Consider the following 23,319-nt stretch of genomic DNA (forward strand, 5'->3'; position numbering starts at 1 on the left):
CTTTATCAACATCACATGTTTATTCAATTGCTCTTTGCAGTTACAGAAGCGAGCTTACATGTTACACAAATAATTGTCGATTTGGATGTGCTTGGTGCGCATATCTGCATTGATCAGTGGAGTCCCATGGCTCAGTCACGCTGCTGACATAAGAAGGCCTGAAACGCACCAAACCCCCTCCGTCATTCCCTTTCTCTGCCATCTTGCAGGTAAAGTTGCCAGGGGTCCCAGTTTGAGAAAGTGGCCAAACCCTCCCACAGTGGGATGTTTTCTCTGCTGCACTCTGGGCTGGTTTCTATTCAAATGTGGGTCAGGGGTGAGGAAGCCTAACGTCATAAGCTTGCAACATGGCGTCCCGAAGGCTGTGAGATGAGCAAGAGGATGGTAAAGAACGCTTGAGAACGATCCTACCGATGTAATAAGGTATTTTTCCTCCATTATTTCTCTTTTACGTGCATCGTGAACGCGTAACGGAGCCGCTTTCGTGTCTGTTTCGTTCGGATCGGTTTCCCTCACAGCTGCTGCAAGAATCGCAAGGCTTTTCGGCGTTGTACGGTGGTGCGTGTTTTTTCCCTCAACGGCGTGCCAACAAAAAAGGGGCTCCACTGGTGCCTGTTCTGGTTCTACCAGTCTGCCTGGCAAGCCGAGAAAACCCAGCATTCGCTCGAACGCGTCGCGGATCCTTACGCGAAACCGCAAAGTGAATTGTTTGCAAATGTTGTGGCGTTTATTTTACCGTCGTGGGCTTCCATGAGATGCCCCACAGGACGAGAGTGTACCAGATAATTACCAGGCTGGCAAAGCACGCTAGGCGACAAGGGTGGAAAAGACCCACAAACGGTTTTAGCGAAATGTCCCCACACTTCACCACGTTTAATCGGTTTTGTTTTATAACCCGATATGATGAATGAATTGTTTACCAGAATGTGTGGTGATGAGCGGAAGGTTTCATTTAAATCGATCGCGGTCATGTAAGCACCGCAGACTTTTCTAAATGGAATTGAATTGCACTTTCTGTGATAAATGAAGCGATTCTGTTGATTTTACGCACGGTGAGGTTTTTTTTGCGCATTCTCTTGATAATCGTGGAGATGTTGCAGTCGATACCAACAGTATAACCTGCATTGTTTATATGTAGGTTAAGCCACCGTGGTCTTAGATAGGACTAATTAAAAAATGATTCAACAGGATTGACTTGCAAATGAACCCAGTACAATGAGGACGCAGATAGTTTGTGGTTTTAAAACGCTCTTTGCCCAACATGGATTCTACCGATGCGGTGGATTGTGTATGTCTTCATAGCCTATAGGTGGACTGGTGCTATACATCGACCATCTTTGTGATCGGATACAGGGTGGGTGTAGCGTTACATTGTGACCCAAAACAGCTGTATTTCATACCAACAGGGCTGCATGACACTGATTTTCTGTCTTTAAATGACCGCTCGGGTGGGAAAAAAACAAGCAATCCGAATGGAATATTGGTTTATTAAACTCTTGACTGAACCACAAATACGCAGTTGCTTATCAACCAATGTATGTGTTCAGGTGTGAAGGCAGCTCTGCTCCCCAGGTGATTAGTGTTGCTAAAGTACCAAGGGGCATGGCGATAATAAGGCACAGGAATGCCAGTAATGTGTTTCCTTGACTGTGACTGGCTGCTGTTTTGTATGACCACATTTTAGTTCTGTAAAAATATTTTCACATTGCTTATGCTTCACATTACTTTTTTTCGAGTGAAAAAGATGGCAGAGTAAACAAGATGCAGTTAAATTCTATGTTTGTGAAGATTCTTATTCATCCAGGTCATGATAACCATAAGAGCTTCAGTAAAAAGCAACTGGACATCTCCTGTGGTGTATATATATATATATATATATATATATAGCAATGATGTGTCTCACCATATGTCACTTGTGATGGTGCTGCAGTGAAGTCTGTGATGATATTTATTTTCTTGTTTGTAGTTTAATTGCACAAAATTGCCATGTTTTTATTCTCTACTTTGAATACATCCTCTGCAGTTGTTATTGTAAACTCATTCCAAGTAGGCATTTCTGTTTTCTTTTTTTTTCGGCACTGTCCTTAAAACTCAAGTCTTGTGAAAGTTGTGTATTACAACAATGCAAAGATAAATCCAATCTGTTTTCACAATGTCTTATCCTGTTCAGGGCGCTGCAGCCTATAATATGAAGATTACAAGATGTTGTTTTGGCTGGCTACACCCAGTCTGAAATGTTGTTGAAGTGTTTAGTCGAACCGCCTGCTGGCTGAATGATCAGTTCAGTTGTGCTTTTCAACAAACGCAAGATTTTTCAAGCCTGGACGAGGTGCATCCAAACAACATTTTGCGCTTTTATGTACCTAATCTAATTTGGTGAAGCTTCTGAAGCTAGAATAGGACTTCTGGCTGTCCTGCCTTAAGCATGTGATGATTATCAGTGCTGCATGTGTAACAGCAATAGGCTTTGAAGACAGTAGTGCAATTGTGAGTAACTGACCAGGCAGTATTATAAATATCATCCTGAAAATGTGGCAGATCAGTAGCAAGCTAGTGTCTTTACTAAAGCACAAAAAAGGGTTTAATACTGACTCTGAAGTGTAATGCAGTGCACTTTTGCATGGGAGATGTAGAAGTAAGAGTAAGACAAGTTAATTTTGGCCATTAAAATGACCGAGTCAACTGATCAGTGTGAGTAGTTTCATTGATTACTGTGGGCTACAAAGTCGGGCCTGGAGGCTAATGTGAGGCCCTTGTGTGTGTTTGTTTGTGTGTCTCATGATCGGATGGTCTTGCCTCACCCTGCTTGTCCCTTCCCCTTCTCAACACACACCTGTGCAGAGTGTGATCATGGCTTACAGTGGCATGTGTGGGCAGCACGATGCAGTAAGAAGGCTACTTAGTCTATATGTTCTGCTGACATGTTGAGCGAGGACTTATAGATTGTGCTCGGCTGCTGTAGCCTTACGGATCTGTCTTCTGTTCTGCGCTGCCTCGCTGTCCGAGGGCTAGTTTGGTTTGTTTAGTGGGTAGAGTACCTCAGGGCAGGGTTGTTGTTGTTGTTCTTTAAGAAGAAGAATGTGGAATGTAGTGCTGATAGCCAGAAGGTTATGCAGTGTTTAAAGGCTGGAGGAGGAAGAGGAGGAGGAGGAGGGGGCGGCAGCTTGGTTAAACCTTGGACCATGCAGGGTCTCGCCGCACCCAACATGCTCTCCTCAGCCCAGGCATTAGGCACCAGGTCATGTGCTAATGCAGCTTTTTAAAGGTGTGAGGTGGCGGTGGGTTGAGGTTATCCCATCAGGTTTATTCTCTCAAGACAGAGGCCCTTTCATCACACCAATCATCTGCTCATTTGTCAGCAGAGTGGTTGATTACTTTTGGTGAGGAAACACAGTGGGATGCAATGTGCGTGCATACCATTGGAAAGTCTCAGCATTTGTTTCAGTCTTTGTTAAATTTCTCCAGGGAGCAGTTTAAATGAGTCACAAAATGTAGTTCAGTGCAGAGGTGTGCATTTGTACATACACCCATGACGGAGAGAAACAGCAGTAACACACCAAGTAGAGTTGGCTTTGAAGTTTCCAATTTTGGATCTTGGTAAATACTTGGATTGTTCTTCTTAAAGTCTAACTAAGCTCTTGTGTAAGCTTCTATCATCGTATTTTTTTTGTAGCAATGAAAGCACATTCAGGTTGTGAATCAACAAGAAAAAAATATGCAGACTGTTAAGACTACAACAGATAATTAGATTTCTTGTTGTTTAATCTGTCATTTAGTTTCTCAGTCAATTAATTTGTTGTTTGGTGATGTCAAAAAACGCCAGAAAATAACCGTCAGCGTTTCCACAAATTCAAAGATGAAAACCTCAAATGTCTCGTTTTGTCCACAACCCAAAGATAATAAGTTTACTGTTGTTGAAGAGTAAAGGAACCAGAAAATATTTAAATGTAAGAAGCTGGAATCAAATAACTTTTTTCTTAATAAATTGCTCAAATTGATTATCAAGCAAGCAGACAATAAACTGATTTATCAACTAATCATTGCAGCTCTGCAGTCTGTATACCAAAGCATTGTTTTACATGTTTGATTCTTGTGATAGTGTTTAAAAATGAACTAGATACAACCTAAAACTGCTTGATGCTGAAACTAAAATATTCAATAAGGCATTTGATAGGATTTGGATATGATCAGGAGATTCAATACTTGATTATGGATTCAAAGCACTTCTGTCAACCCAGAAATATTGGATTAGTTGCATATACAGTTGTAAAGGACAAGCATTCAGATTCACTTTTCTCAGACTTTAAATGTTTGTTTTGGATATTACTCTTCTCATGAGACAGACATATATTTTTTTTTAAATTTACAAACAAAAGGCCTCTGTGTCTTCTATAGATATTAGGAAAGCTGTACAGTTGTCTCTGAGTACAACACAGCTGCTGATATCTGCTCATATACTCCCATTAGGATGAGAAATAACAGATTTCTGCCCTGTCCAGTCTGTTTTAATAAGCTCCCATCTTATCTTTAATGTTTAACTGTAGCTTTTCAATCATGACATTAAATTGTTTCATGCTGATAAAATATTTTGACTTGATTTATAATGGAGTGGGCCACAGCTTATAAAAAAATAAGGGTGGAGTTTGTGGCCCAGTTTAGGCAACTACGTCTAGCACCCTCCTCTAAAATACACGTGGAGGAGGAGTAATGGCACGCATGAAAAGGCAGTCTTCTATACCTATTTGTCATTCTAGATTTGGCTGTGGTTTTAGCATCTAGGATTACTTATGGATGACATACTACCACAGAATAACTTACTTCATACCTGCTTGTCAAGTTGCAATATAGGAAGAAACATGCACACCCTACAGTTAAAAGCAGTTATTTTTCTTTTGACTACTGTTGATGCCCAGCAGAAAGTACATGCTGCAATCCAAAAAAAAAAAAAAAAGTTTGATTACAGGTTCAGTCTTGCACAGGACTCTTGAATGGGAGTGATTGCAGCCCAGCACCGGCACATCTGGGGTACGCAGCAGCCACCGCTAGCTGTCCTGTGATGAAGTGAATGGGACTTATTTCATTCCCCTGCACTCTAGACAGGACTTGTTTGTCTGCAACATGAAGTGCCTGACAGAAAATGAGTCTTAATTGGAAGAGTTCTGCCCAGACTGCGGCAGAGTTATTATAATTCATGTAGCCCCCCTTCAGCTGTGCAGCTCTCTGATCATGCACCTGTTCACTAGCATTTTAGATCCAGCAGTTCTGCAAAAATTCATACCTTTGAGACGGTTCAGATCTGCCTTTGTCTTGTCTTTATGTTTTTGAGCTTCACTACAGCAGGCCGTCTCTCCTGCAGCTTTTCTGAAAAGATTATATCCAGAATTGGATCAGTGTTCAGAATTCCAGCAGACTCTCTGCTTCACAGCTTTTCAACCATTTGCTATGGAGACATGAGCACAGGCAAGATTTTACATCAAGCAAAGATCACAGCAAGTGATTTCAGTTGTTATTTTTACCCTCCATTGTCAGTGAAATAAGTCATCTGTGTATTGTACCCTCTCTTGATATATCACTGGATATAGTTTTTAAAAAATCTAATTGTACTGAGGTTTTAGATTGAACTGTATGTTTAAAATGCTTTTTAATTGAAGCATTGCTCCCTTTCTCTATTGAAATCATGGAAGTATTGCTGATGTCTTGACTTGGATTTGTTAAATTTGATGGAAACAAGTCGCAAGGTTTCCATAAATGTGATGAGGGATTAGGATAAAACGATTAACGGTACATTTCAGCTGGAGATGCCTAATTTCTTTAACATGTGTATGTTTAAGAGATGTTTTATTTGTGTGGAAAGTTCAGACAGGAAAAGTATCCCTAGTAGTAGCAGGATGGAAAGAAACCTGATTATTCATCACGGCTGTAGCCAGTCAAACTCTGGCATTAAAAATAAAGAAGTTGTAAAACATGAAAATACCTGAAGCTCTCCCACTGCACAGTTTGCCCAACTAAGGTGCCCCAATACTCATCAAGTATGCCTGGATTCAAATCATCATAGAGTGGAAATTACCTGCATGTAACTGCAAGTTTAACAGTAGCCAGGTTAGTGCAAATGTGTTCTCCAGCTCCCTGATCTGCAACAGTAACCTGTTTTTTTTTGTTTGTTTGTTTGTTTTTTTGTTGCATTGCTGCGGACAAAAGTGTGGAATCCTAATAAATGTCTTGCGATTGGTTTGCAGTTTTTCTTCTGATGCTGCAGGCATTACATAAGTGTAAAGAAACACATAGCTGAAAAGCCCAGCTGTTTGGTTTAATCTCCTCCTTGTACGTCGAGCTGCCCCTTCACTTCGGAGCAAAACTCAGATAGGTAATTGCAATGCCCACACAAGTGCTGCGTGGATCAGCCATCACCCATGCAGCAGCGTCAGCCATCTTGAAATGGCTCAGAGGTGGTTGCTGCTTGGTGTTTGTATTTCAAACTGGCTTTGTACCATCCCCCTAAACCCCTCCCCCACTGCCTCTGCCCACCAGCATACTCTGAGTGTGTGTGTGTGTGTGTGTGTGTGTGTGTGCTGTGTGCATGTGTTTAAGTGCACTGTCTCTCTTCGTGCACAGCAAGTCCTTTGGCTCCTGTACATGATTGCTTCTCATTCTCTGTCCACTTCAGTCTCTCCTGCCTACCTATCGGTCTCCTCTACCGCTCCGTTCCGCAATAACAGTTCTGCAGTCATTTCTGGCTATTGTTTAAAGGAAACCTGGAAGTAAATCCCGGCAATAAAACCTCGGTTGAATATGTTTTTGTGAAAATCCTACTCTTCCTGTTTTCTATTGGTTGTCAGCAGATGACCTTTCACAGTAGTAGGGTGTGCTTTGTTATTGCGCCACAGGACTTTGCCTCACCTCTGGCCTCTCTCTTGGCTCTCTACCCCTCTGCTCAGGAGATTAGTGCCACAGCCCACTGCTCCCTCGATCACCTTCCCTGCATGCACAAACACCGGCTCTGAAAGGTTTACTAACTTGCTGTTTAATCCGTAAACTCCTTTAAAAAGGGATGGAATGACAGGTGGCAGTAAATGAAGTCAAACCTGATCATCCAGATCTCCAGTTTAATCGGCTAAATTTGGAGAAAGACGTTTATACACAGCTTGGGGCACTTTGACGCTAGTTTGCAGTGCCAAATCAACACACATGGATACTTTATCCTGATCGCGTCTGTCAGTTGTGTGCAAACATCCCTGTCTGCTCATCCCCTCCTCAGCAGGCTTCTGAAACAAGTCAAGGTTAAGGCCAAGCAGCGGGGTGCTGCGTTTTTAAAATGAGGTTGCCCTCTCTATCATCATGCCATAGTTTTTGAAAAGGTTAACACTGCAGGCAAGGTAAGCTGATCCTGTGCCTGTGCTTGAAGGGCAACATCTTCCCTGGTCTGTTACAGTGCGAGGCTGGCTTTGGTTGGTATGTGGTGCCATATTTGGTGGGAGCAAGTCTCCTTTCTTGCTGCCCCCCTGACCAGCTATCATGCCAGCTCTCAATGTCCGTGCCAGTCATTGCAGGGGGCTTAAAAATACGGGGATCTAACCTCTGCACAGAATGCTGCTAAGCCAACTATGTAACATTATACATAGGAACTAGTCTTCCTGCATACTGGAAACACCTTTCTTGCTGTTCTCATAGGATCATCTTTCTAACAGTTCACCCATCCCTGACTTTACACTCTGACTGTGACGCTGCAGTGGGAGAACAGCCAAGATGCAGTGTTGAATTTTTTTTTATTTTAGAGTGTGAAGAGTGTCGTGCACTCGCAGATGGAGCTACAATGATGGTGCAAGCCCTCTCTATCCCCTGTGGTATAACTCCTGTTTTCCTGGGCAGCATCGCTGGAAGGGGAGCTGGGCCTACATGTGTCCCACCCTAGCTGCATATAGATCAGCCGTAATCCATTAGCAGCTCCCTGGAATCCAGCCGGCACAGCACTGGAGGGGCCAGGGGGAGAGCGTAGCTGTGTGGGTGATGGGGGGAGGAGAGGGAGAACCAGGGATGAGAAGAGGAGGGGGTGGGGGAGGACTCTTTTTTTTTTTTTTTCTCCCTCCCTCCTGAACTGGCTTCTCTACTCTGAGCCCAGCCCCCTTTTATGTCGGTCTGCTGGAAAAGCCTCTTGAATCCCCCCATAAAGCCTGCAGAGGTGTGTGTATGTTAAGCGAGAGACTTGAATGATATATGGCTTCCTGGCTGGCATCGTAGCAGAGGCCCTTCTTTCTCTCACAGCCCTCTTCTCCATTATCGCCTGCAGGTCTGAGTGCCGTAGACCCCCGTAGCACATTTCTGCAATTAACAGATCTGGGTTATGCATTCCCGAATAGCTCATTATGATTCACAGTGGAGACACTGAACTGTTCCTAGGATGTGTCTTGTGTGCCTGGTGAGAGACTGGTGAAGGTGGAAAGATAAAGAGAAAGGCAGAGATGGTGTGGAAGAGAAACAGGGGAGGGGAGGAAGGCCGTGAGTAGAAGTGTCAAAGCAGAGCAGGCAAGTCCAGGCCTGGACCAAAGTAATGATCACTCCAGCTGATTGTATCAGCTCGTCTGACTGTGGCAGAGCCAGCTTTGACACATCAGCCAGCCATCACCAGTTTACAGTTCAAACTTGCTTGTTCTTGTAGGGGTTTCAGTACCAGACAGTTTTCACAATGGGATGTTGTCAGTTCACTTCAGATAATTAGATGAATGCTATAGAATGTTATATTGTTAAGAGAAACCCAACAATTCCAAAGATCCGTTTTGAGCAGCTCTTTGGTGACAATGAGAAGGGGGGGGGGGGGGGGGTTTACAAGACGCCAATATACCAGCATTGCAGCAGAATACATCCAAAACAACACAATATTCTGCTGCTCAATCCTTGAACAAAATATGTTGCCTTTTATCCCAGGCCTGGCAAAGAAATTCTGCCATGAAAAAAATTCCTCTTCTGAAACATAACTCTAGTTTTTCATGGTCATCCAACCAAAAGAAATACTACTACATTGCATGTGCAATGTGTGTTTGTTATAGTGTCCCTATAGACTGTGTAATGATTATTAAACTTAAATGTAAGGGTTTGGCTAGTATATTTGTTAATCTGAGAAAGAAGTGATGCAAAATGTAGTTATGGGGCTGGAAATTTCAGATTTCTCGATGAAGTATGGCGATCCAATGCAAGTGTGCTAGAAGCTAACTTTCTCAAAGTCAATAGACCATCTTAATGGTGAACTACATTTTTTATTTTATACATTTGTGCGTGGTTAATATACACACAAAATACTTGCAGCAGACTAGCTGCTTCTGAGCCTGTATAGCAGCTTGTTTGGATAAAACACAGTACAGGCATGTATCAGTCACTAGGGTGTGCAGTGTATTTTGAAACAGTAAATCTCTAGGTTGGCACGGGGTTAAAATGGCACATTTTCACGTGTATTTACGGCTTGAGTTAAGTATTTCTCTGCATTACTGTGTAATCGCTTGTAATACCGTTTACCCGGCTGTAGTCAGGGGCATTAAAGATGTGTCCATTTTCCTTGCATGCTCATTGCCTTAAGACTATGTTAAACATGAGCCGCAGGCAGCATAGCACACTACTACTGTTACCATCTTTGAATCTCTTGCATTACATTTCAGTAACAAAATGTATGTTTTTAGTGTCAGACTAGAAACGGAGCTCTGTAGCATGTAGTAGGTCATCAGCCTGTGTTTTAACAGTGAATGAGATTGTCCTAATTTCATAAATGAGGGCCTCTCTGGAGGATCGAGTGGTGCCGTCCTTGTCTGAACCACACCCTCCCCCCTCATGTTCAGCCCTAGTTCCTGTGTAGTTTTACCTGCTCAGGTGTCACCTAATCCCTTCCCCCGGCACTGTTGTGCCACCGACCCCCCCACCCCCACCCCCAGACAATGGGGCAGGGCTGACATTACCATGACCTAATGGAGACGAGAGTGAGACGAGTTTCCAAAGAGGGCACCCCACCGAAACTAGAGTTACTCCAGTGAGATAGGGAAGACGAGCTGAGAGGGAGGCACCTTAGAAAAGTAGTTACTTTACCCTTTCCTCTTCTCCACCCCTGTGGCTTTTGTGCCAGAACAGTGGCAATGTGTACAATCAGAACTTGATCCATGTAGGGTTGCAATTTGTTTTTAAAGGAAGATGAGGGGGAGGGATAGGTTCCAGTTTCTAAGCCGCTGTGTGATTGTGTGGCATGCTGTGTTAAGTTTGTTAATTTCCCCGTGAGGGCTAAAAGCTTAGATTGATGTACTCGTATTGGGAGTCATAAGAAATGTAGCTTAATTGTTAGTTGTGAGGGACATGCAAGTACTGTACATGTTAATTAAAGCAGTCTCGAAAAAATGTACTGCTTTGAAGATAAGCAAGCTCTGTTTTAGTACTAAAGCTGTGCATGCTGCCTTGACCAAACTAGTATGACACTGCATTTTCAACATTTTTGCTTTTTTCTTTTGAGATGTAGACTCGTGTTTTTTTTTATTTGTGCTCTTTTTGCAAAGATCACGACTCTTAATTTCTTCACTATGGCTTACAGACTGTATTAAACAGCCTGTTAGCTGAATTTCTAACAGTGCCTCACTTTTCACATCAAACTAACCACCTTTTCTCTTTTTTTTTTCTTTCCAGCTTCAGGTGGTGTTCGTGTAGGAAGAGAGAGAAGGAAAGACGGAAGGAGGAAATGGAACTGCCAAATCATGCCAAACAACTGCTGCTGCAACTCAACCAGCAGAGAGCCAAGGGCTTCCTGTGTGATGTTATCATCGTGGTGGAGAATGCGCTCTTCCGTGCCCACAAGAACATCCTGGCGGCAAGCAGCATCTACTTCAAATCTTTGGTCCTCCACGATAACCTCATTAACCTCGACACAGAGATGGTTAACCCTTCTGTATTCAGACAAGTTCTGGACTTCATCTACACTGGGAAGCTCCTGTCCTCATCAGACCAGAGCAGTGAGCAGAACTTTAGTGCCCTCTTAACCGCAGCCAGCTACCTCCAGCTCCATGACCTCGCTGCTCTGTGCAGAAAGAAGCTCAAGCGCAGTGGCGGGAAACCTCTGCCAGGTAAACCCTCCACTCCAGGTCCCCTTAGCCGCTTACGCCTCAACAACCAGCGCCTTTCCTCTTCTACCCCTGCTGGCCCCAACAACCACTATCCTCCAACCCCTTCCGATGCCGACCAACCACAGCCAGATGAAGGCCTTCGGGACAAGCTCTCAGACGATGAGATGTTTGTTGGCAGCTCTGGGAAAAACGGGAATGGGGGCAACGGCAGCAGTAACGGTAACCTCAGCAGTGGAGGAAGTGCTGGGGAGCCAGACCTTGGACTAGACCTGTCCAAGAAGAGTCCTCCTTCTGCGGGCACAGCCACTGATGCCCTCAGCCCGCACAGCAACTCCCAAGAATCCCCTCAATCTGCCTCAGTATCCACAACCAACAGTGCCTCACTGGACGACTCTTCTACTACCCTACCAGGTGGTGACACCTGCGCCTCAGAGACCATGGAGCTCAATTCCTCCTCTAAAACTTCAGAGGAAACTCAAAACCAGCCTGATGGGCCTCCACCCCAGAAAAAATCCCGGCAGTGTGCTCGCAAGAATGAATGGCCTAAGAAGGAGGCTTCAGGGTTGAAGTCTGAAGATCACGACAGGCCCCTGGTCAATGGTGTGATTGTGGGTCCTAAAGATGGCCGCTCCTGTGGGATTGGAGGGGCCAGTGGTAGCAGCTTTGCATCTGACCAGTCTTTCCAGTGTAAAGATGAGGAAGAAGGAGGAGAGAACGGCCAGGACCACAGTGAGGAAAGTGGTCAAAGTGATGGGGAGAGTGCAGGAGGTGGAGGAGGAACAGGAGGGGGACACCACAGCGCCAACTATGTGTACAGGCAGGAAGGTTTTGAGCCAGCATTCGGAGACAACCTCTATGTGTGCATTCCCTGTGGCAAAGGCTTCCCCAGTTCAGAGCAGCTCAACGCTCACGTAGAGACACACACTGAGGATGAGCTCTACATCAAAGAGGAGGGAGGGACTTTTGTGAAAGAGGAAGATGAGGAGGAGGCTGAGGACCTCTCTGCCCCTGTAGGTCCCTCCAGCTTTGGCTCTGAAACACGTCCGTTCAAGTGTACAGTCTGCAGTAAGAGCTACAAAGACCCAGCGACGCTGAGACAACATGAAAAGAGCCACTGGCTGACCAGGCCCTTCCCCTGCAACATCTGTGGCAAAATGTTCACCCAGAGGGGAACCATGACACGTCACATGCGCAGCCACCTAGGCCTCAAGCCATTTGCATGTGAAGAGTGTGGCATGCGCTTCACACGCCAGTACCGTCTGACAGAGCACATGCGTGTCCACTCTGGAGAGAAGCCGTACGAATGCCAGCTATGTGGGGGGAAGTTTACCCAGCAGCGCAACCTCATCAGTCACCTGAGAATGCACACCTCACCCTCTTAGAAATGCATCAAGCCAAAGAACTCTGGGAATAGAAAAAAAAGAAACATTTCTCTACCTTTTTTCCATCTCAAAAGCAAAGAAATGCGCACGCACACACACACACACACACACACACACACACACACACACACACACACACACACACACACACACACACACACATTCACATGCAGACACACATAGTTCTACACATTAATTCCAGTTTAGCCCCGGCTAACTGAATGATGTAGCTGTTAGCCACAACGCGCTCTTGGTGATGGTGGTATCTTCAAGTCATCATTAATATCAAATGACGTCTGCTCGCCTCTCAGGAGTTCCAGAGGGACGATTTACTCCTGTCTCTCTCCAAAGTCACGAAGCCATGGTGGAGTGGCACGACTGCTGGTCTGTTAAATGTGAATGTGGGTATTGATGTAATGTCAAGCCCCCTCACCTCATACCCTTCAGCAGCCTTCCTCTGTTCTACCTTTGAGCATTGAAGTCTTTGAGTTTTTCAGATTGTTACTCAAGCAGATGAACTGAAGAGGCCCCTCTCTACTCCAGAGCTATTTTGACCAAAAAAAAACCCGTGCAAACAATACTGGCAATAATTCAGCAAAAAGATTATTTTTACCCTGACAGCTTTATATCCTACGTTATGTTGGTGATGGGTATCTGTATGTAAGAGGAGGGGTAACTGGGTTTGGGACCATCTCCATGCTTTAACTGAAAGTCCTGAAAGAAGGTTCATGTTGGGATGACATTGGATCAAGTTTTAGTTTTAACAGATGACAAATATTCTAAGTCCCCTCTACAGCTTTTTGCGTCAATGTAGAGACGGTTTTCATTGTTTTCAGTTTTTTGCCTGCTAGTGCTGCCAGGAGTGACTCCTGGTTGGAAAGATGAACCCATTGAGGTACTTGTTTTACTTAAAGAACTTGTAATGTTTCAGTGAATGTTAAAACTGGAAGGTCTTGGGATGTTTCTTGTGGAGGGGAGGGTTTTGGGAGGGTAGTTTAATGGGGGTAGGGAGAGGGTGTTTTAGACTGAACTTTATGCTCAGTTGGTACGTTTATTTTTCTGTCTGTATAGCTTTCCTCCCCTCAGAAAAAAAGAAAAGTCTATTTATATAGGCTTGTGACCTCGCTACCTCTGATTACTCTTACGAATTCTATGTTGATTAGTTGAAAGTTCCTATGTAATTAATTGTAAAAGTGTGTAGATTATGGTAACTTTTCACCTAATGCTTTAACCTGCCCATCTCTCAACACAGGTTTTTGATGCTCATAGATTTTACACATTAATATTATTTTTAGCTGTTGTTTGTACTTGTCAAATATAGCTTTTTCGGGCGCCCTGTTCATTGTGGCCCCACTTCAAAGTGTACTGTAGCTTCCTGCCTGGAGCAAGTAGTGCTTAGTTGGTTAGTTTAGATGTATAGTGTTCCAAAGATCTTATGAATGTTGAGGAGAACAGAGCTAACTAACAAACATTGCTAGACAAGTTCATAACCAAAGTTTAAAAAAGATGTACTTAAGATATATAGCATACTAAATTATTTCACTTTTAATTTTCTTTTTCCTGTATAAAACAAATTATGAATTATATTCTAAGTCCAGGCGAAGAAGTTCACTCTTTTGATGGAGTTTTGGCCAATGACTCTGAGACTGACGAAGATTCTTGTGGTTTGCAAGGAAAGCTTGTGCTGATTGGTGGGCCGGTATAATGTAAACTTTACCACCTGACGAAAAACTGGTAAAGTTTAAAGACATGTTCCCTGAATGTGTTTTTTTGTTTCTTTTCGTTTGTATCCAGAGTCCTTATCACTTTATATTCCCTGACTTTAAAAACAGGACTTGATGACATTTTATGTGTTCTGTTCAGACCAAAAAACAAGAAAGGAGAAAAAAAAAAAGATAGGAATTATAATCAGAATTTTAATGTGAAGTTCAAGTTGCTTGTTAGTTTTGTTTTGGGTTTTTTTTTGAGCCAGACTTGTGAAAACTTGTAATAAGAAGGGAGAAGCAGAGATGCACTGGACAACTCAATGGTCTCCTGCAGCATCCTTTTGTTTCTGATTGTATTCCATTATATGACAGAATGACTTTAAATTATTTTTAAACTATTTTAAGCTTTACCTCATCATAAGCAACCACAAGTTGGGAATGCCCCCTCTGTTGTCTGTAGGTTTCACTGAAACCTGTCCAGTGTATCGACTCTTAACAGTTACACTGTGGAGCATGAACCTTCACTACAAGTTTTTGGTATAGGCATTCCTCTGTTATGTTGGTTTAACTGTCCTCTTGATCTTATTTTTTAATTCCTCTTTCATCCTCATGTTATGGTCTGTGAAATGTTTATCATAGGGATGCAGCTACAGTTACACAAACATCACTACCGTTTTAAGGTACCTGCGTCCTGGACTCCCAGAGTTGTGAGTTACTTGGTTTTGTTGGATGTCGGTGTCTTGCTGTTGAGCAGTTGCTGTTTAGTGATTGCATGGTACATCTGATTTCTTCACACTCCCCCCCCCCCCCCCCCCCCCAAAAAAAAAAAACAAAAAAACAACAACAACAACAAACCACAAACATGTTATTTATCGCCTGATACATTGTTGCTTGTGACCTCTTCTAGCATAAGAGGGAGTCCACAATGCATTGCCTTCAAACGTTATTGTACTTGTCAGCACTTCCTGCAGTACAGCGTAAAGTCTGTAATGCAAACAGTGTTTTTGTACAAGATCTCTAGCCATCTCTGCAAAAGATTTTGCAGCTGCATTTGAATGCTTGCTTGACATAACGAAGAAAGAAAAAAAAAAAACTACGAACTCCAAACTGTGACCATACTACTACTACTATTACTACTGCTACTACTACTTGTACTACTACTATTCAAATACTTCAGGGATTGTTCTGCATCTGTGAATGCAGGCTCTCAGCTACATTTGTAAGATATAGCATTGTATCAATTTCTCTGTATTTTAATCATGGGAAAAGCAAAACACTAGTTTCATATTTAAGACGAACAGGGGGGTACTTTTTCAACTAACACAAAAAGCCTTGACAAAGGCGAGGCAGCTCGAAACAAGTCTACATTTTAGTTAGTTACACAGTATGTTCAGAAATAGTTGCAAAGTTGTACAAAGAACTAAGAAGAAAAAAAGCTCATACCCAAATCCACAAACTATTTTTTAAACCAAAGCACATTTGAATGATTATGGAACCATGTGTGGCTCTAAAAAGAAACATATGTATTTATCTCATTGTTTACATAAACTTTTACAGTTTTACAGACCTCAGTCGAGGCTCGGCTAACCAGGGAGGTGGGTTTTGTGTGTTTTTTTTTTTTTTAAAAAGGCAATGCTTTTCCACAGAAGTTGCTGCCAAAACAAAAGCATAGCGTTAAAGATGGGGTGAACTACTGCATATTCAATTAAGTGGAGGGTGTATAGTTTCGGGGCACTCCCTCCCCAACTTCCCCTCCCTGCCAGCTGGCTTTGGGGTGACCCTGCGCCCCAGTGCGCCTGCCCTCTGGCCTGTCTTCAGATGGGACCACAGCGATGGGGGGTGGACGAGCAGTGTGTCCTTGACGTATCAATCAAAAGGCATTGTTAGTCAAGGTCTTTAGCTCAATGTTGTGTCTCTGTGTTTACCCAAATGCACTTGAGGACTGCCTCTGCTGCGTGGGTCTCTTAAGATGTAGGAGTGGGTGGGTGATGCTTGAATGGTTCGGCTGGTTTTAGTCGTCTAACATGGTACATCTCTTATGCTGGCGGTTCTTGAAACCTATCTGGAGAATGTAGCTTTTGATTTGTTCACTGCATGTAAACAGGCTTCTCTGGTAGTCTTAACTGTGAATGTTATTGTTGTGTTTTTTTTCTGCTTTTATGATGGTTTGAAACTTTTTTTTTTAGCTACTGTGTTTTGTGGGTAAAAGCAGCACAAACCTCTGGCTGGCCGAGCCTCAAACAAAGTTGGTGCAAACACTTATTGACAGTGTTCTTTTTTTATCAAATGTCTATTGTCAGTGATGAATGTATTTATTTCTGGGCCTGCCCTCACCTCTTCAAAGAATTTGCTCAGTGTGTGAGACTGAGGTGGAGGCAGGACCCCCCTTTTTTGTTTTATTTTTGTTTTGAGGATTTCAAGCTGAGAATCAAAAATGAGACACAAAACATAGCCATTAACCACAATCTGTGAAGTTGACCTTTTTTGTGGGAGAACTGACTTTATTTTTTCCAACTCAAAGAAAATGGTCTATGGCATTTATTATCTTCTCAGTTATACCTGACAGTCTGTAGGGTTTTTATTTCATGTAATTCACTATGGGTGTTTTTTTGCCCATGCGTTGCTGAGTTCTCGCTGAACGACTGCACACTGGGGGAGTTGAACTTTCACCTCTTGTGTGTGTCTGTGGATGCAGGCAGGACACTGTCACTGCCTGTGCAGAGCGGAGACTACTGTATCTTTTCAAGCTTGCTCTCCCTGGGTGTTGCCATGCTGCTGACATGAAAGGAAAAAAAACATTTACACAGCAGAAACATGCACATAATCCACACTTCGCTCCTCTGAACAGTAGTGTTCTCCTCTTGACTATTGTTACATTTCTTGTCTTAAACCACTCGCCACTTCTTCCATCTCTTTTACACGATGTTCAAGTTTTTAGTTTCTGTTAGTTCCACATTGGAGGATTTTAGAAAGGTTGGATGAGATAGCTTTACTAAGTGCACTTTGTATGTTTTCCAAAGCCTCTGGAAAAGAACCCGGATGCTCTCATATCAGTTCCGATTTAACTGACGGTTTACTCTTTGTCTTTCTCTTCTTACCTCATCATTGTTGCTGTGTTTGTTAAAATATCATATCATTATGCAGTGTTAAAAAAGCTTTAAAATCACATATACAAAGCAGGAAACTCAACCGAGAAACTGTGCTCGGCTCCAGGCGTTCAAGTTTCCATCTCATTTCTTGGTATTATTGTTGTTACACCTTTTCGCGGTTGTTACTTCTACTATCCTCTCCAGGCATTTTGTATTGTAGAGGGGCTGGTCTGTCTAGCTGTTATGGAGATGCTCCTTCTTACCTCGGCAGACTAAACCAAAGCCAGTTTTAAAATGGCCTCCAGTGCCATTAAACCCTGCCTAAGCTTTATTGTCCCTTGCGTTATCTCAGATACACCTGACCCCTGCTTTAGCCCTTTGACCCTCTGTAATCTTTGTTACTGCGGAGGAGGACTGTATCCTCTGCTCTGCTGCATTTTTTTTCCAGTATTTACTGTACCTCCAGTGACAATGTACAGTAGTGACAAAAAACAGAAAACACCAAATTACCTCAAAAACTTTCAGTGTTTACAGAAATGTGCTATCTTGCCATTACATGTATACTTTTTTGCCGTCCATCTGTAACCAAAATATCCTTTTTGAATTAGTTTAGAGCAGCGTATCTTCATACATAACTTCTCATTTACTTATGTTTATGAATCTGTAAAGGCACAGTGTCACCTTGATGTGCACTACATTAATGGAAAGACATAATTAGCTGCTAAAAAAAAAAAAAAAAAACTACTTGAAGAGTTGATTAGTGGAGCTGCCCATGAAGCGGGTGTATCGAGCTTCCTCTCTGGTTTTCTTCAGGATCAGCCACTCAATAATGTATCAGGATCCATGGGCTGAGAGGCTCTGGAATGGACATGCAGGGTCTTTGCTAATGAATAATTAAAGGCTAGAAGCCCTCCCCCTTGGCAAACAGACTTCACATGCAAAGGTGTGCACGCCCAGGTGCACTTTTGATGGCATGTATGCGCGTAAACCTCCACCAGTGCAAACATGGATGCCACCGTCTAGACTTCAAACACCACCTAACACGCACACACCAGTATTTAAGGGGAAATTCGCTGACCCTTTTTGTGGCTTTTGGCAGCACCCAGGCTGGGCTCTCTCTTTATCTCCACTCCTCCTCAGAGAGCTCGTATTCAGGTCAGAGCCGCCACCGTGCATAGCGATGGGGCTCGCAAACTCAAAAGTGTCATAAAAGTGTAATACAGCTGACCTCAGCACTCACAACCTTGCAGTCTTAATGTACAGCAGTGAGGAAAAATAAACTGTTATTTTATGATCTTTTCATTAAAAGCTTGATTGAAAACCAAAACTGTTTCTTAGGGGTTTTTTTTTCCTCTGATTGTGGTGTTGGGATGCCACGCTCACTTGTTCTCATTTGAGATATGACCACCCTGTGTAGGTTAACTCAGGGTTAATTTGTATACATTCTACGGACATGCCTAAGTGATGTGTTGATACATGATATGCAATTCATTCGTGTGGAATGAAAACCTGTTGGCAGTCTTCCTTTCATACTGTAGTTATAAGGCCAGCATGTGTAGGGAACAATGAAGTGAGTAAAGGGTGGGGATGAAATGACACATTGCAGTAGTTATTAGTTCAGTGAAGCTTTCAGAACTTGGCATTTGACATGGCACTGACTGAATTATTCAGTTATTCTTTAATTCACAGTTTACAGTAGGCAAGCGTTGTGCCAAGAGTCCTAAGTCAGTAAAGCATCAATTTGTGGCAACAAGTACTTAATGCAAATGTGGTTTATGTGTGTTTGACAAATGTTGTCATGATCTCTGAGTTATTTCCCTTCATCACATTGCTCAATTTTTTCCTGTGATCCACAAGCAGTTCACACACATGGCGTCTTTTACTGGCCTAGTTGTGCGACTAAATTAAGATGTCTTGAAAACTCTCCCATGATCATCAGACATTTGTTATGTCTGATACAAGAGTATGTAAAAATGTTCTCGGACTTATCCGGAAACAAGGAGCGTAACTCCCATTTTGGGCCATAGCTTCAAACATAAAAGTCTTTTTACTGTCCACCAAAACACAAATGTTTGAAACGAAGAGAAATTGAGTGGAAAGCTTTGAGCTGGTCTACTGCTGCTCCAAGACAACGCGTCCGTCCACACAGCACAAGTGGCAGAAGCAGTCAAATGTTGCTTTGAACTGTTGCCCATGAACCTTAGTCACTCAACCTGCACCTTCTGTCTGCCATAGTGAAATCACACTTCTATAGTCGCCATTTTCAGAGTAAAGATGGGATCATACATGCTAAAAATGTTGACCTTTTTCCACAAAGACATAGCTAAGCTTGAACATCAGTGGGCCAAGTGCATTGAAGTGACTTATTTTTTGGTGAGGCCAAGATTTTTTTTTTGAAATACTCATGTGTTGCTACTTAGCATTCATATGGCTTTCTTGTGTAGCTCCTTCCTTATTCCTGGACAAACACGGCAAAAACGATGTATGGTAACAGGAAATGTCTCTAAAATCTTTAAGAGAAATACCAGCCACAGGGAGACTCTGGTTTGTGCATGTGATCACACACAGATCCTCACAAACCAGAATTGAGGGAAATTTACAGCAAATGTGCTGGTAACAACGGCACAAAATACAAAGCAGAGAACCACAAAAGCAATTGGCTTCCTGCTGATACAAACACGAAACGATCTACTGTTGACAAGCCTGCACTGAACTGACCATATGATTGTGAAATTAACTAGTATAAGCTCCCAGTTTAGAAAAAAGATAAACAATGACAAATTAAGGTTCAGTGTGCTCAACCATTTCCACAAACTACTATGAAGTCATTGTGCCCATCACCCTGTAATTGTAAGTAGTTTCAACATTCATTTTCACCTCCTGTACTTAAGCCAGCTATGCTAAAACACAGCCTTTTCCAGCCTGTTTCCATTCCCCACCCCCCAGTGACTCTTTCACATTCTCCTTTGATGCCCATGGCTGTGGGCTGCTGACCTGCCAATCACCTACATTGCACTTGCATAGATCACACATACTCGCTCATTGACACACCCTCCTCGGGTATGTAGATGAGCTCCTTCAGCCGTCTCGTCTGCTTTACCTTCCTCAGTGCCTTCCCTGCATTGTGAGTTCCCTCCGTTGTCTTCTTCCTAATATTGAGTCCATAATCTCCCTTTCCCTCTCTGTACCCTCCCATCTAACCATCTATCCATCTATCCCATCATGCCGGCTCAGGTCAGAGTGTAGTGAGCTGGCACATTTATTTCTCCTCTGTGCCATTAGCAATGCACTGTGCCCCTGGAGGTGTCACATGCTAAATGACCCTGAATGGGGGTCGCAGAAAAACAATGGCCCTGGTGTCGATAGCCCTACCCTGTCATCCCCCACCCGAGTCCCTCTCTGCACTAACATCAGCGCCAAGCCGACACAATAGTGAGAGCCGAGGGGGGTGGATTGGGTGGGTACAGCGTGGACATCACCCACAGCACAGATCTGGAGTTTGCCAGCTAGAGGTCATTCAAGTCGACCGCTGTTTTAGCTCCTCAAAAACAGCCAGTAGATACATTTGTTGTTATTGTTGTTTTGGTGAATTTGGTGAAGAACGAGAATCTTTAAAAGGTCCCCAGTTGCTCCCCGGCTTTTCTTATCCTGGTGGGTCTTCAAGCATGAGCGGAATTTACCAGGGTCTGCCCAGGTGGGTCCAGGCTTGCCTCTGCTCGTCTGGGATGGCCCTCTATAATCTGAGGAATGTGAATGAGAGATGACTGGCCTGCCCATGTTGGGCGAGGGAGATGGACAACGTCTGCTATAAGTGGTACACACACACACACACTAACACACACACCCACACCCTCCTTTATCTCCAGTGCCAGATGACCGTCTTGTCTATGTGCTGATATTAAGCAGATAGTCTTGTCTTGGTCTCTGGCTTTGTTTGAACTTCTGTGTGAGGAATAGTTTGGCATTTTTGCTAACAGACTTATTTTTTGCTGAGAGTTATTTGAGAACACTTTCAACATGTCTATATAGTAAATATGAAGCGACAACTAGAAGCTCACATAACCCACAAAGAACTTCTGCTCTGATTTTTTGCACAATTAAACAAAAGCAGTCTAATGTATGAACCTGTGAACTGTAGACACACTGATATGCACCCATTTTTTTCCTTTGGCCTTGACACAACAGAGCTTTTATTTATTCCCTTTCATTTTCTCTTTGTAAATGAAAAAAGGGCAAATGTGTTGGTTTCCTTTTCCTGTCACTTTGAGGATGTAAATATTTAAAAATGTACAGTGAAGGGTGATTTGTGGACTTACAAGTATGTTTCTCTGCCATTCTGAAATGTTATTCAAAGGAAAATATTCCAAGTGAAATGGAAAATAGAGGTAATGATCGAAAAACAAGTTTGCTCAGTTATTTCCCCATTTTCGATCTTTATACTAAGCTAAGCTAACTGGCTGCTGATATTTACCACTGAGTTAAATTGATACTGCGTGAGAGTATTATCACTCTCCTCATCCAACTCTTGGCAAGAAAACAAATAACTATAACTCTGAATAACTATAACTAAAGATAGAGACGCTAGAGACTGAATGTGCTGTTTCACGGACTTCTGTAGGCTATTTTGTTCTGTGATCAGGTTGTGTATAATTTAAAGTAGAAACAAGAATATTATTAGAGATACGAATTCCAAAAAGTGAATGCAAAGAGTTTTCTATTGGTCCAAAGTTGTTGTAATGGATATACCTGCTACCTACAAACTAGACTCATAAAAAAAACACCCTTGAGAGATTGGATCACCCACAAGTCGAATTTATGCATTCTGATCATGTGTGCATATATCTTCAATGTTTTGATGCCCATCAATTATTAACAATGTGTTGAATTAATGCCTCAGAGCCCCAGGTTGTCTGTACAGCCGTTTTAAGATGTTCCTGGTTGAGTATTGGGGGGAGAAGCCAGGGAAATGTTGATTCACTGCTGCCTTCCCCTCTGATACAAAGCTCTGTCCTGTTCATCTCCTGCTTCCAACGCTTCTCCTTCTCTTTTTCATAGTTGCATCTTTTCATCTCCCTGCCTCTGCCTGTGGGGCCACTCCTTCCATCCATGCAGTTAACTATGCCCTCCTCCCTTCTCCTTCTTCCTCAGGGAAGAGGGCAATGGATCCCGTCCCATTGGGAAGACACGTCTTGGCACAAAAGTGCAACGCTGCAGGCAATGTATATATCTCCATTTGTGTGGTATTTCATTGATTTTTTGCCGTGCGAGTGTGCACACGTATATATGACAACACCTTGCTTTAGCCCTTTCTCATTATTTCATCACACACACAGATGTTTCCCTGACAGCGCCAGTCTCATGATGGTGCAGTACAAGGATTCACTCACCCCTTCATCAATAACCCATCAATATTGATGTGGACTGAGCACACTCTGAGCATCAATACTTGATCTTAAATTCAGTGGGTCTGTTTATGGACCACTGGGAGGATATCCAAGGTCTGTGCTGCAGCTAAGTCAAGAACACCAGGCCAAACCAGGGCCAGCGAACTGCACGAGACATATTAACTAGAAGTAGCTTGTTGGGTTGTTACGCTCCTGGAATCGCAGAGTTAGATAAATCTCACCCTTCTTTAACATGCGTGAAAATCACTTCCAAATTCTGAGCCAGGTGCAGCCTTTCTTTTAACGGCAAACAAAATACAGTACCTATGTATCTGCCTGCTTCTGTCCCCTCCTTTTCACTTTCCCACTCAAGAAATTAATCTTTTCTCTCTTTTTGTGCCCTCCCTTTTTTTTCCTTTTTTTTTATGAGGCCTCAGTCTGAATTGAACCTGGACTGCTGAGTCACCAAGCGCTTGACGGTGAAAGGCAGAGAAAGAGAGCAGAGAGCGAGGGAGAGATGAAGGAGAAAGAACTCGGCAGGTGGTGGGCACCGCCGCAGCTTCAGCCCGCCGAGTCTTTTCAGCTGGCACACAACCGCTAGGCTGCCACAGAGGCCCTGCTTTCCATCAGAATATTCCCCCTCTCTTCCCCCTCTTTAAACGATAAACGAGGAG

At 43.1% G+C, this 23,319-nt stretch overlaps 1 protein-coding gene across 1 annotated transcript; it reads left to right on the forward strand.

The window, feature by feature from the left end:
- Window positions 1–26: 26 nt before the first annotated feature.
- Window positions 27–18,588, forward strand: hic2 (hypermethylated in cancer 2). Its single transcript, XM_022207786.2, has 2 exons — window positions 27–423; window positions 10,651–18,588. The coding sequence occupies exon 2, from the start codon at window positions 10,703–10,705 to the stop codon at window positions 12,464–12,466; it is 1,764 nt and encodes a 587-aa protein (XP_022063478.1). The 5' UTR covers window positions 27–423; window positions 10,651–10,702; the 3' UTR covers window positions 12,467–18,588.
- The last annotated feature ends 4,731 nt before the right edge of the window (window positions 18,589–23,319 follow it).

Source organism: Acanthochromis polyacanthus, chromosome 7 (assembly GCF_021347895.1).
Source record: "Acanthochromis polyacanthus isolate Apoly-LR-REF ecotype Palm Island chromosome 7, KAUST_Apoly_ChrSc, whole genome shotgun sequence".
NCBI classification, from domain to species: Eukaryota; Metazoa; Chordata; class Actinopteri; family Pomacentridae; genus Acanthochromis; species Acanthochromis polyacanthus.